The sequence below is a fragment of the Halichoerus grypus genome, chromosome 5, assembly GCF_964656455.1.
Source record: "Halichoerus grypus chromosome 5, mHalGry1.hap1.1, whole genome shotgun sequence".
Classification (NCBI taxonomy): Eukaryota; Metazoa; Chordata; class Mammalia; order Carnivora; family Phocidae; genus Halichoerus; species Halichoerus grypus.
The window spans coordinates 166,107,933-166,120,390 of record NC_135716.1 but is presented as its reverse complement, the minus strand read 5'-3'; the positions used below and the strand labels follow the sequence as shown (position 1 = coordinate 166,120,390).

At 54.1% G+C, this 12,458-nt stretch overlaps 1 protein-coding gene across 2 annotated transcripts in view; it reads left to right on the top strand.

Moving 5' to 3' along the window:
- The first annotated feature begins 881 nt into the window (after positions 1-881).
- The window catches only part of OPRD1 (opioid receptor delta 1), a 32,152-nt gene continuing 20,575 nt past the window's right edge, over positions 882-12,458 (top strand). The window contains exon 1 of one of the 2 annotated variants that reach the window (XM_036123461.2): positions 882-1,257. In XM_036123461.2, coding sequence (XP_035979354.2) covers positions 1,031-1,257 — 227 coding nt within the window. In that variant the 5' untranslated portion in view covers positions 882-1,030. The remainder of the gene's footprint in view (positions 1,258-12,458) is intronic. The other variant, XM_036123462.2, reaches the window with a different exon arrangement.

The following is a 12,458-nucleotide window of genomic DNA, read 5'->3' as shown; positions in this document are numbered from 1 at the left end:
TTTCTCTTCTTCCTGACCTCCTTTTAGTTTCTCTGACCACAAGGTCTTTGCTACATGTGGTTCCTTTGTCTACAACGCCCTTTACTTGTTTCTTCACTAAGTTAGCTCCTCCCCAAACTTCACATGCTGACCTCTGGGTTTTCCTGGCCCTACCACAGGAATGCCTTGCCTTGCTTTCCTTCACTTTGTCTTCAGTAGTGTGATCTTAGGATTGATTGGCCACAGGGCTGTAAACCCCAGGAGGTGGGCTCCGCATCTGGGTTTGTTCACTAATGGATGGATTCCCCAATAGTACCCGGCTCTTATATTCGGCACCCAAAAACATCTGTTGAGCAAATGAATAGGGTGCAGGAAAATCAGGGCTGATAATGTTACTTATGGAGCACCTAACTGTGTGCCTGGCACCGAGCTGAGTTCTTTACTCGGGTCATCTTCATCTCCACAACACTCAGAGTGAGGAGGTGCGAGGATCCCCATTTTACAGCAGAGGAAAATGAGGTTGAGAGAGCTTAAGTGACTTGCTCAAGGTCACTCTGTTCCTTAGAGTAGGGGCGAAACGCGGAATTTACATCCAGTTCCTTCTGACTCCAAAGCGGCAAAGGGTGAGGAGGTGACCCCTGGCCGGGGTCGGGGTGCACCCGAGCCCGCGGAGCATCCCTAGGGAGGAGTGGGAAGCTTCCCCGGCCCAGCTCCAAGCCGGTGGTGCAGCGCCCGCCCCTGGTCGCGGGCGCAGACTGGCGGCCTCCTCTGGGCCACGTGGTGCGCGCGGCGGGCGCGTCCGAGGAGCCCGCAGCGGCTCCGGCTCAGAGCGCTCGGGGCCGGGAGAGCGGGCGGCCGCTGGGGTTGGGGGGGGGCGCAGGCGGGGCGGGCGGCCAGGCGCGGAGGGCGGCGCGGGGCCGGCCGGGTGGCCGGGGCGCTGCAGCCCGTGGCGTCGGGGCGGCGGCCTCGGGCCCTCGCGCGTCGCTCGCACCGGGTCTCTGCGCCCAGGGCGCACGGCGGGGAGGGACGCGGCGCCCGCCGCCCGGCCGCCATGGAGCCGGCCCCCTCCGCCGACGCCGCGCTGCAGCCCCCGCTCCTCGCCAACACTTCGGACGCCTTCCCCAGCGCCTTCCCCAGCGAGGGCGCCAATGCGTCGGGGCCGCCGGCCGCCCGCAGCGCCTCGTCCCTCGCCCTGGCTATCGCCATCACCGCGCTCTACTCGGCCGTGTGCGCCGTGGGGCTGCTGGGCAACGTGCTCGTCATGTTCGGCATCGTCCGGTGAGTCCTCCGCGGCCTGTCCCCCCGCTCCCCACCCCGGGTGAGAGTGGGGACCTCGGACCAGGGACCCTGAGCTCGGACCCCGGGCTCCCCGCGCCTCCGCACTTCCTGCAGGGGGAGCCTGGAGCCCAGCGAGGAGACCACTTTCATTGAGGGAAGAACGCTGGAGAGGGAGAGAGAGAGAGAGAAAGAGAGAGAGAGAGAGAGAGTGAGTGTGTGTGTGTGTGTGTGTGAGACTAAATGACATTTGATCGTTTGTTCGCATCCCCTTTCTTCTGCATGAGGCTGTGTGGGATAGTTTGGCGACAGTTAGTGTGTCTGTTACAGTTTGTGAGGGGGTGGTTTTGTGTTGGTGACAGTACAAATGTATTGAGTGTTTGGACCTCTAAAAACCTCCTGGGAGTGGGCTTCTGGGGAGCCGGCTCTCCGTGCGGGTGGGGGGACGGGAGAGCGCTTGGGCGTCTGCACCATGCTGTGGGGACATTTACCAAGTCCCATTTGATGACCATCTCTTGGGGTTCCTGTGTTGGTGTGTGCGTGTCCCACACTGTCAGTGGGTGAGTCTCTCTGTATGAGACTGTGACTGTATGACTGTGTTGTTTCTTGTCAAGTCCCTGAAACCCGCGGGGGACGAGAGCTCCTGGAGTGGGTCTGGAGCCCTGTGTTTGTGCACCTGTGTGTGCGTTTGCTGAGGGAGAGCCCACGGCTCCTGGGTACAGCGGGCAAGGGCTGTGGGCCAGCCAGTCAGTCATCTGCTTCCCTCCTCGGTGGCCATCTGGTCTCAAGCTCTGGAAGTGATTCAGCGAAGCCTCAGCCCCTCACAAATGCCCCGTCTCACTCTCTCCTCTTCTCGAGCAGGCTTTTCTTTCTGCTAGAGGCAGCACTGGTTTGTTTGGGGCGGGAGTGGAGTTTGTGCTTTCACCTCAGGAAGCGGAATTCTCTTCTCGGTATCTATGTAGAGGGCTGGGACTTTCTCAGAGAATCTAAAACATCATCAGCTTGCCTGGAAGCAGCCTCCTGACCCAGTTCTGCCAGCTCAGACATGGGCAAGAAGGATCGAAAGGAAACTCCTATCCATATAACGACAAAGATGCCCTTGTATTTACTGATACTTGGAAAAGGGTCATCCGTGCTGGTTGACCAAGGGCACAGCCCCAAACCTCTCTGGGCTGTGGTGCCACCCAGCAGGGCAGAGGGCAGATTGTGGACTCGGAAGTTGGACTCAGATATGAACTGTGGTCTCCGCCCAGTCACTGATGCCCATCACAGTGGGCACCCCAGTCCCCCTGTCCCACCATCTGCTGCATCTGTCTCAGTTTCCCTGTCTGAAGAATAGAGACCCAGTCTCCTCAGGTGGGAGTCTGAAGTCCAGAGTCTGGGATCTCTGCAGGACAGAGTGTCGTGCATTGGAGCATTGGAGGGGTGTGTGGGTGTTGAGGGGGCTTTGGCATCTTTGCTCCCCCAGGAAGAGTGGAGGGCACAAGAATTTCCTGTGCTTTCAGTGACTCATTACCAGCTACAGTGGGAAAATTCCCCCAAGCACAGGCAGGATTGATCTTTGCTGTGTGTTTTGTCACTGATTCTCCCCACTTCGTCTTTGAAGGTAGTTCAGGCTTCAGAGTGGGGCCAACCTAAGTATGAATCCCAGCCCTGCCATGAACTGGCTCTGTGACTTGGGTACATAACTGACTCTTTGAGCCTCAGTTTCTTCATCTATAGAATGGGGTAATAATAGAACCATCTTCAACAGGGTTTTTGTGAAGTGACATTGAACAAACATATAAAATGCAGCTGGCCTGGTGCCTGGACCCACCAAATGGAAGCTGTCTGTGTGATGAAGAGGAGGAATTTTCCAGATCCCTTAGAATCTAGTGCCGTTTAAAGAAGGGAGGGTGAAAGAGGCACTTGTCCTAAGTGGGCCTGAGGATAGCTAAGATTCAGAGTTCCAGGTTCTGCCCACGTACCCTCTCTGGGGAGCTCTAGGTGCTGAAGAGTGGGGAGAGCTGTGTCAGTGTGTTCAGTCCCATTCCCAGCCTCTTCTCCAGGGACTCTGGCTGTTGGGCTGATGAGCACAGCTCCCCCACTCCCAGTGAGCCAGGGGAAGGCCCCTCACTTCTGAGGATCCACTAGAGGAATGCTCTGAGCTCAGCTTGCTGGAACTGCTCCCAACCAACCTTCCCCAAATCCCATTATCAAACACATCTTGCAAGCAACATAGCTGGCCCCCAGAGGTTCCCGTGTTGCTAAGACGTTTCCCGGGCCAATCATGTATGTGATAACTGTCTCTCTGGGTCTGAATGATTTAATCCTCACCTACAAGCCTGTGGGATGGGCATTAGAATCCTCAATATGATCACCTCCATTTTGCAGATATGGAATCTGTGGTTCAGAGAGAGGCAGGGTGACTTGTTCTCCAGAGGTCCCACAGCTAGCTCCAGACCTGGAGCTAAAACCCTGGTCTTGTGACTTCAAGTCTAGAACTTTTTCCAGAGCTGCCTGGGGTAGGGGATAGTCAAAGAATTGCATGGGAGGAGGGGGCAGAATTCTGTCCCTCCTCATGTCCTAGGTCATCTGAGAACAATGGAGACAAAAGGATTGTGAACCTACACATTATTTGGCCCAAGTATTTTAGGCTGCCGTCCTGGGGGGAGGGGTAATGATGGGGCTGGCATTGAATTCTTCCCCACTGACAGCGAGGCTAAGGATAGGGCAGCTGCCTGGTGCTCTGCTTCTGCTGGCAAAGTCCCAAGAGCAGTGGAAAGAGGGGAGCCCAGGATGGAGAGAAGCCCCTGATCTACCTGGTTTCCTGGCACCCCATGCAGGACTTGGCACAACCCCATGCAGGACTTGGTGGGTCAGTTGATTGGTTGAATGAATGAATGGTTGAAGGAATGAATTCTGCCTGTCAGTCCTGAGCTCGGACAGTTGGGGGCAGGGGCAGGTTTCCAAGGGAAGATCCAGAGAAACCCTTGGGGTGTGCAAGTGGGGTGGTATGTAGTGGCAGAGCTGGGGCTCTGAAGCCAGACATATCTAGGTTTAAATCCTGAGTTCAAAGCCACTTTGTTGCCGTGTGTTTGGGGTAGCGACTTTACCTCTCTGAGGTTTATTTCTTCCCCTGTAAAGTGGGAATAGCAACAGTGTGTCCGGGCCTGTGGTGAGGATTAACAGTGTTGTAGCTGAGCCATTTACCCGCTTTGAGAAAAGGGATTGGCTGTCTGTGAAGGAATGAAAAGAATTAACTCATTCAAGAAAATTCTATGGATACACTGGGCTAGATGCTGAGATACAATGGTGAGGAAAAAAATACACTGTCTCTGACCTCCTGGTGGGAGAACTGACAAACATCAGCTAGTCATCTAACAAACTTGTGTTTGTGCTGAGGGTGATGGAAGAGTAGGTGGGGGCTTTGGGAGCCCACAATGTGTGTGGGGTCTCACCTAGTCAGGGAGTTCAGAGAAGACCTCTGAGAAGCTGAAGGATGAGGAGTGGGTAGCTAACTAAGAGGCTGAGGGAAGAGCCTGACCTGGATGAGGGGCTGAGAAAAAAGAACCTCAGAATCCCACATCATGAAGCACCCTCCATTCCTGCCTCCCTCACACTCTGGCCCTCTCCCTCCTTCACGGACCCACTTGAGAAGCCCACTCATCCTTTTGGATGCCCAAGAGGGGCCTCTGGGAATTGTGCTTTTTAGCAAACAGTCTATGGTTCCCGAGGCTTCTGTGAAGTATGAGCAGGATTTTGGGGACGTCTGGTCCCCAGGCAGAGCATCACCCGTTAGTCCCACAGTGTGAGTTCAGCCAGTGTGGTGACCCTGTGGGTCCTCAGAGCAGAAGCCCGACAGCCCCTCTTTCTGGGTGGGCAGTGCCCTGAGCAGGGTTGGCATCTCAGAGTTCCCATTGGTGGCCCACTGGGTAGGGCAGGGTGTGAAGGGCTTAGCAGACCCCCATCTTTGACAGGTGACCCTGCATATCTTCCCTCTGCATGGCCCAGGGCTTCCTCGTTTGCCTGTCCCAGAATCCAGGCAGGAGAATGGAGTCGATGCTCTTCCACACGGCCTCCTGTCTGTTCCCTAGCCTGCCCTGTCTCCCTGCCTGCAGCTCTCCCCGGTCCTGGTTTCAGCAGGCTCGTACCCTGCTGTGTCTCTGACCAGCTCTCCCTCCCCCACCCTGTCCCCTGCATGTAACCAGCCTTAGGCTGCCTCTTCATGACTATTTCAGGCCCCGCGCTTCTCTGCCCCTTGGTCTCTCCCTTGGCCCCTGTCTCTTCTGACTTCTCCTCAGATCAAGTGTGGCTCTGCTACCTCCTAAGACCTTTAGTGAGTTGGACTGCCACCCTGCACCTCAGTTTCTTCATTTATGAAGTGTGGATCATAGTACCTGACTCAGACACATCTTTGTCCTAAGGACGACAGGCCGACATTGGTAAAGCAGCATGTTTTCCCTCCCATCCCGAGTGCCTGCCGCACAGAGCCGGGAAGGGAGGTTGGGCCGGGGCGCCTGGGCTGGGGCGGTGTCATGACAGATGAATGAGGAGTTCTGGCCGTCCCCTTTCGCTACTACCGAGGTGCCAGGAGTTGCTGGGACAGGTGCTCAGGGGTCAACTTTGCAGGATTGGGAGCTCTGAGTCCCCACCTTGTTTTTTTGGAGGCCCAGAATGAGCCCCTTGCCTTGTGTCTCCCTCCCCTCTCTTACCTGGGTTGGAGTCCGTGGACCCAGGGCCCCCAGGCCAGGTGAGAGCCCAGTGAGGTCTTAATCTCAGCTCGACCATGTCCTAGCGGTGTGGCTTTGGGAAAACAGCTTGCCCTCCCTGAGCCTCGTTTCTACATCTGTAAAATTGGGGTGATCCGGGTAGATTCGGGAGAGGATCAGATGAGCTCATGTGTGTAGAGGCTGGGGCCCAGCACCAAGCACACAGTAGGCCCTCAGCGCGTGCCAGGTGCTGTGATTAACTGCTCCAGGCAGGCAGCTCGGCTCTGGGGCCTCACTGTTTACGTTCCATCTTTGCCCCTTGCCTGCTTCCTGAACTGTCTGCACATCTACTTACCCAACAAGCATTTGCTGATGCCGACCCCTGCCAGCCCATCCAGCCTCGGCTCCCATGGCCCAGACCCGCAGCTGAAGCTTCCACACGGCCCCCGGCTTCTCACACCGCCCGGTCCTCCAGCTTCCTGGAGCTGTGGGAGGCCAGGGCAAGCCCCCGACCCAGCCAGAGGAGGTCCTGCCTGTGCTGCCTCGTGAAGGGGCAGGAGCAGTTGGCTACTTGGAGAGGGGCGGAACATTCCTGGCAGAGGGAACAGCGCGAGCAAAGCGAGGTTCCCAGGATCACGGAGAGCTGCGGAGGGCGGGGAATTTCACCCCGGGGCGGAGCTGAGTGAGTGCCAGGGGCCGGGGTGGCTATGAAGGTGGACCCGCCCTCGCAAGTAGGTGTCCTCCTCGGCCTGGTATGGTTGTCAGGAGCGTCCGCTGTGCGCTGAGCTTTGGCTGGACTGCTCTGGCAGGGAGAGGGGCCGGGGATGGAGGAGAGGCCCAGAGACCGGCCGGCACGGTGGTGTCAGGGGCCAGAGGCTGCCCTGGGGCAGGAGTTGCAGGTCTGGGCAGTGGGAGCCAAGGCTGGGCGGGCTCTCGGGGAGCTAAGGTGACTGTACCGGGAAATGAGGGAGCTTTGAGCCACAGGCCATGGGGAAGAGGACTCGGAGCGATCTGTGCAGAATGGTGTTCAAGAGGATGAATTGAGGATGAATTGAGTGGGTGGGCATGGGGTGGGACAGAGGGGGAGCGCCTCAATGCGGGGAAACCCAAGAGGCTGGCTTAGGGCAATGGAAGAGAGCTGTGCCACTTTGGATGCGTCAGTGAAACCCTGGCCTCACTTGTCCCCTTTCTAAAATGGAGTGCTGGGGCACCTGGGTGGCTCAGTCGGTTAAGCGTCCGACTCTTGATGTTGGCTCAGGTCACGATCTCAGGGTCATGAGATCGAGCCCCACGTTGGGCTCCGTGCTGGGCGTGGAGCCTGCTTAGGATTCTCTCTGCCTCCCTCTCCCTCTGCCCCTTTCCCCTTCCTTCTCTAAAAACAAAGAAAACCTAATGTCCTTTTTAAAAATAAATAAATACATACATACAGTGGAGTGCTGTGCGACCTTCCAGAAGGCAGGAGGCTGGGCCACATGACCCGCCCCATGCCCGAGGCTGAGCAGGGAGAGCAAGCAGCCCCACCTGGTGTCCCCGTGGTACCTCCTGGCCTTGCCCACCGCCTGCTGCTTTCCAGTTCTTGGGTTCATTCCCTGGGGAGTGTGTGTGACTCACAGACACACTGGGGTGAGCCCAGAGTCACCAAGGGCACCAGGCAGCGTCTCCTGAGCCGCCGCTTCTCCATCCCTCACGACGGCCCCGCAATGGTGGCTGTGGACTCTTATGGATAGATGAGGGCGGGAAGGCTCAGAGGGAGCAGCCGCCTCCCACGGTCCAAAAGGTGCAAACTCAGATCTTTCTGACTCCAAACCCACTCCGTGTCCACTCTGCCACTGTTGTCCACGAGACATGTGGAGCGAGAGCTAGTGACATCTAGTTAGAGGAAGGGGGGAGCGGGCAGATTGCAGTCTGCAGACCTCCGAGGCCTCTGCGTGGCTGACAGCAGTTGACAGCCCAGATGTGGGAGCCAGACTGACCTGGGATCAGGCCCAGCCGTGCCGTTTACTGAGAGAGCGCGCCTCAGCCATTCACAACCTCTCTGAGCCTCAGTTTTCTCATCTGTGAAATGGGAGTAGCATTAGAGCTCCATAGGGTGGTTTTGAGAAGTTTATGAGGCATGATGTGAAGGAGTTCAGCACAGAAGCAGGCATTTGGCAAGTTTTCAGTGAACATTTTTTTTTTTTAAAGATTTTATTTATTTGACAGAGAGAGAATGAGCACAAGCAGGGGGAAGGGATAGAGGGAGAAGCAGACTCCCTGCCGAGCAGGGAGCCCAATGCAGGACTTGATTCCAGGACTGCGGGATCATGACCTGAGCCGAAGGCAGATGCTTAACCGACTGAGCCACCCAGGCACCCCTCAGTAAACATTTTCTATCATGTTTGTTTCAAAGGCTTGTTTCTCATTCTTTCGATTAGCATTTATTTTTATTTTTTTAAAGATTTTATTTATTGATTTGAGAGAGCATGAGTTGGGGGCCGGTGGGGCGGTGGGGGAGCAGAAGGAGAGGGACAAGCAGACTCCCTGCTGAACAGGGAGCCCAACACCACACGGGGCTCGATTCTAGGACCCTGGGATCATGACCTGAGCTGAAGGCAGACGCTTAACGACTGAGCCACCCAGGCGCCCCATCGATCAGTATTTATTGAGCCCCAGAGGAACTGGAATTATTGGGTAGATGTAGAGGGAAGTTTTATCAGCTCAATATTAAAAATTTTCTTTTGCTGTAAAGGTAACACCGTTATTTCAGAAAATATGGAGAAGTTTAACTAGAGACATACATTACCCATAATCTCACTACAAAGAGAAAAAGCTTTGTCATTTTGGTGTATTTCCTTCTCATCTCTCTCTCTCTTTTTGCCTCTGTGTGTGTGTGTGTCTTAATGATATCAGGATCACAGTATTGGAATAGTGATCATGTTATATATAATACTTTGTAAGCTGCTTTTCACCTGACATCATATCATGAGTGTGTTGTCATGTTATCAAACATTCTTTAAAAACATGATTTTTTGATGGCTGCATTGTATGAATGTGTTCTATTGGGGGGGACTTACGTTATTTTCAATATTATGCCAATCTAAACAATTCATCTGTGGACATTCTTGAACACGTATATTTGTGTACACCTCTTATTATTTATACAAGGAAATTTCTAACAGTCAAAGCTCTCCAGGGGCGCCTGGGTGGTGCAGTTGGTTGGACATCTGACTCCTGGTTTCAGTTCAGGTCGTGATCTCAGGGTTGTGAGATCAGGCCCCGTGTTGGGCTCCGTGCTCAGCACGGAGTCTGCTTAAATTTCTCTCTCCCTCTCCTTTTGCCCTCCCCCCTACTCGTGCTCCCACACATGCTATCTCTCTCTCTCTCTCAAATAAATAAATAAATCTTTAGAAAACTCTCCAAATAGGTATGGGCTGCTGTGTAATGTAGGGAGCTTCCCATCTCTGAAGGTATGCAAGAGGACACTGGAAAACCACTGGGTGGAGGCACAGCACTGGAGATTTGGGTGGAGAAAAGATAAACATGATTGTAGGCTCCCCTCCCCACCACTGAGATTCAGAGATGCTGTGATCTCAGATTCCCCTTTTCCCCTTCCTGGCAGATGATGCCTGTCTGGAGGCTATGCAAAGGGCAAGGCATGATTTCATTAACCTCAGAGTCCTGGGACCTCTAAATCCAATTGGCTACCCAGAACATCATAACATGCACAGGAAGAGGGATAATCGTGGGCTTGAGCAGAAAGCCTGGCTTAAATTAGCAATTTACCATCATGCAGGCTGCAGTGGCCCTATTACCAGCTGGGGGATATGGGGTGGGGTGGGGTGTCTGGGTTGGGTTCTTTTGATTTATAGCTCCCAGAGCAGCTGCAGAAATCAACAGCTTTGTCTCTGGCCAGGGTGGGTGTGTACGGGAAGAATCTTGTCTTCTGTAGCTTTCTGAGTCTTGATAAATTGAAAGAACTCAAACTTCAAAGTCCTGTGAGGTCAAAAAGCCCCATCCAGTGAACAACACAGGGAGAGGCGGAAATGGCCTCACTCTTCTCCCCTGCCGAGGTGACCTTTTCACCAAGGCATAGGGCTGTGAATCGTGGATGAAGATTCTCTTTACTAAACACTCATTTTGGGCCAGGCAGTCTGCTTAGAGAGATATAGATATTATCCCATTTCATCCTCACAGACCCATATGAGGTGAGTTTGTTGCCCTCTTTTATGGGTGAGGAGCCTTGAGGCACAGAGAAGTCCTGTTACATGCTCCAAGTCCCGGAGTCAGATTGAAATCGGGTCACTCTGATCTCAGAGCCCACCCTCTTAGCCATTGCCCTGTCTTTTGCCACCTGTATGTCAAGTTCAGCCCTTCTGATTGAAAAATGAGGGAACCGAGGCCTGGAGAGGTTCAGTGTCTCTTGAGTTAGTGGCCAAGGCAGGACTGGAACTTGCCTTTCCTAACCCCTTGTCCCCCCTTGCTTCTCTTTCCATTCTTTGGATTACCTGGGCTAAGGGAGAGCCAAAGGGTAGCTAGAAATAGTCGTACCCAGGAGCATGGGGAGTGGGTTCTTGTACAGGGCAACCCGGCCTGGGGGCCACTGATGTCTCACGGGCCCAGAGAAGTCCAAGATTCCCGGGGCAGAGCCAGGGATTTGAACCCCGAACGTTGCAGAGAGATGGGGGTTCAAACCCAGGTCAGCTTCTCGCTGGCCTCCAGCCTTGGGCTCATCTCACCTGTAAAATGGGGATGATAGAAAATCACCTACCTCACAGGGTTGTGGCAAACATACATTCCGCAGCCCCTCCTAATACCAGCCATGGTTCTGGGGGCTAGGCATGTAACAGTGATCAAGACACAGTCCCTGCCCTCATGAAGCCAACATTCTAGTGGGGAAAAGATAGACAGTAAACAAGTAGATGTAAGGCCAAGGTTACAGTTGACCATGAGAGAGAGTGCAGTTATATATGGTGACGTCGGGGACGAGGAGACAACCAAGCAGAGGCCTGCCTCTGAGAGGAAGTGTTTTAGGCAGAGGGAATGGTGAAGGTGAAGGTGAAGGTGAAGGGAGATGTATGGCCCTAGCTCAGGGCCTGGCCCGGAACAGGAAGTTGTTGGTGATAATGATGCTTTCTGGCTGGTTTCCCAGCACTCGGGAACCTGGGACAGGATTAAGCTAAGGGAAAAAAACCGCTTCTCCAGGCCAGCCCAGACGCCCCTGCAGGACAGATGGAGATAAACTGTTTCCCTCGGTTACAAAAACTCATGCTCCTGAAGTGCTAGGAAGGGCCCCCCATCTAGTGATTTTCCGTTCCTCCCTGGGGAGCAGTGGGGCAGGGAAGTGGAGCCCAGCCTGTGGCCTGAGGGCTGTTCTGTGGGAGGGGCGGGTAGCCCTAAGACACTTCCTTTACCTGCTAAGGCCCTGTCATCCCAGCAAAGCATGGCATATTGACTCCACAGGACTTCACACCAAAAATAGCGCTGCTGACCTTTCTCGAGTGCTGACAGGGTGGTCAGCTCTGTGCCAAGCGCCTTCCACGTATTATCTCATTTAATTCTCCCAACGCTCTGAGGCTGGTAGCACGTTTCTCTCCATTTGACAGATGAGGACACTGAGGCTCAGAGAAGCTAATTCACTTGCCCGGGGCCAGTCAGCCCATGAACCAAGGCCCCCTGACTCCCAGAGCCTGTATGTGCCAAGAGATTGTGAAGCAGTGGCTGAGAAAGTGGAATTCATGACACCCTCTGATTCCAACTGTGAAAAATGACTTTTTTATAGCAGCCGGGATCAGGAGAGGCCGTGGAGCAGGGTAGACTGAGTTGTAAAGTTATTAAAATAATAAATTGTTAATAAATAAAACAAAAGTGAAACTCTTGTGTGTCAGGCAGAGGGATATGTGATAAGTAAGGCCCAGCATGGCCAAAGGCCTAGAGGGGAGAAACCTGGGTTTTTTGGACTATCTGACTTTGGATCCTCGTTCTGTCCACTCGGTACTCCTAGGCAAACACCTCTGCCCTGTGGGTCAGTTTCCTTCTGTGAGCAAAATGGGAGTACATAGGCATCCACTTCCCATGGTGGGTGTGAGTCAAAGGAGAGAATGGATGTGAGGTGCTCTGCACGGGGCCGGCCTTGCCCATTGTCCTCAAGGAGTATCCCTTGGGGGCTGGGGACAGGTGAGGCAAACTGTATCGTCCCCGTATTACCCACACTGTGGTCACTAAGAATGACAAACTTGCACGCAGTATTTTTACATGGAATTGTGGGACATTTACTTGGCGATGGTAAGGACTCCGAATTATCAAGAATCCATCAAATCCAACTATGGCAAAAATGAGCGTGTACTTTGGCAATATTATAAGGCTTCCTACAGGGGACCTTGCTTGGAACCTCTCAATCTCTACAATGCTTCCCTGGGGGCTGGTGTCTTTGCCCCTTCTCTGGTGCGGAGAGTGTGTGGCTCCCTGGCATCCACCTTAGCCTAGAGCATGGCCTTTCAGGTCTGTATCAGACAGGGTCCTACCAGAAAAAAAGAA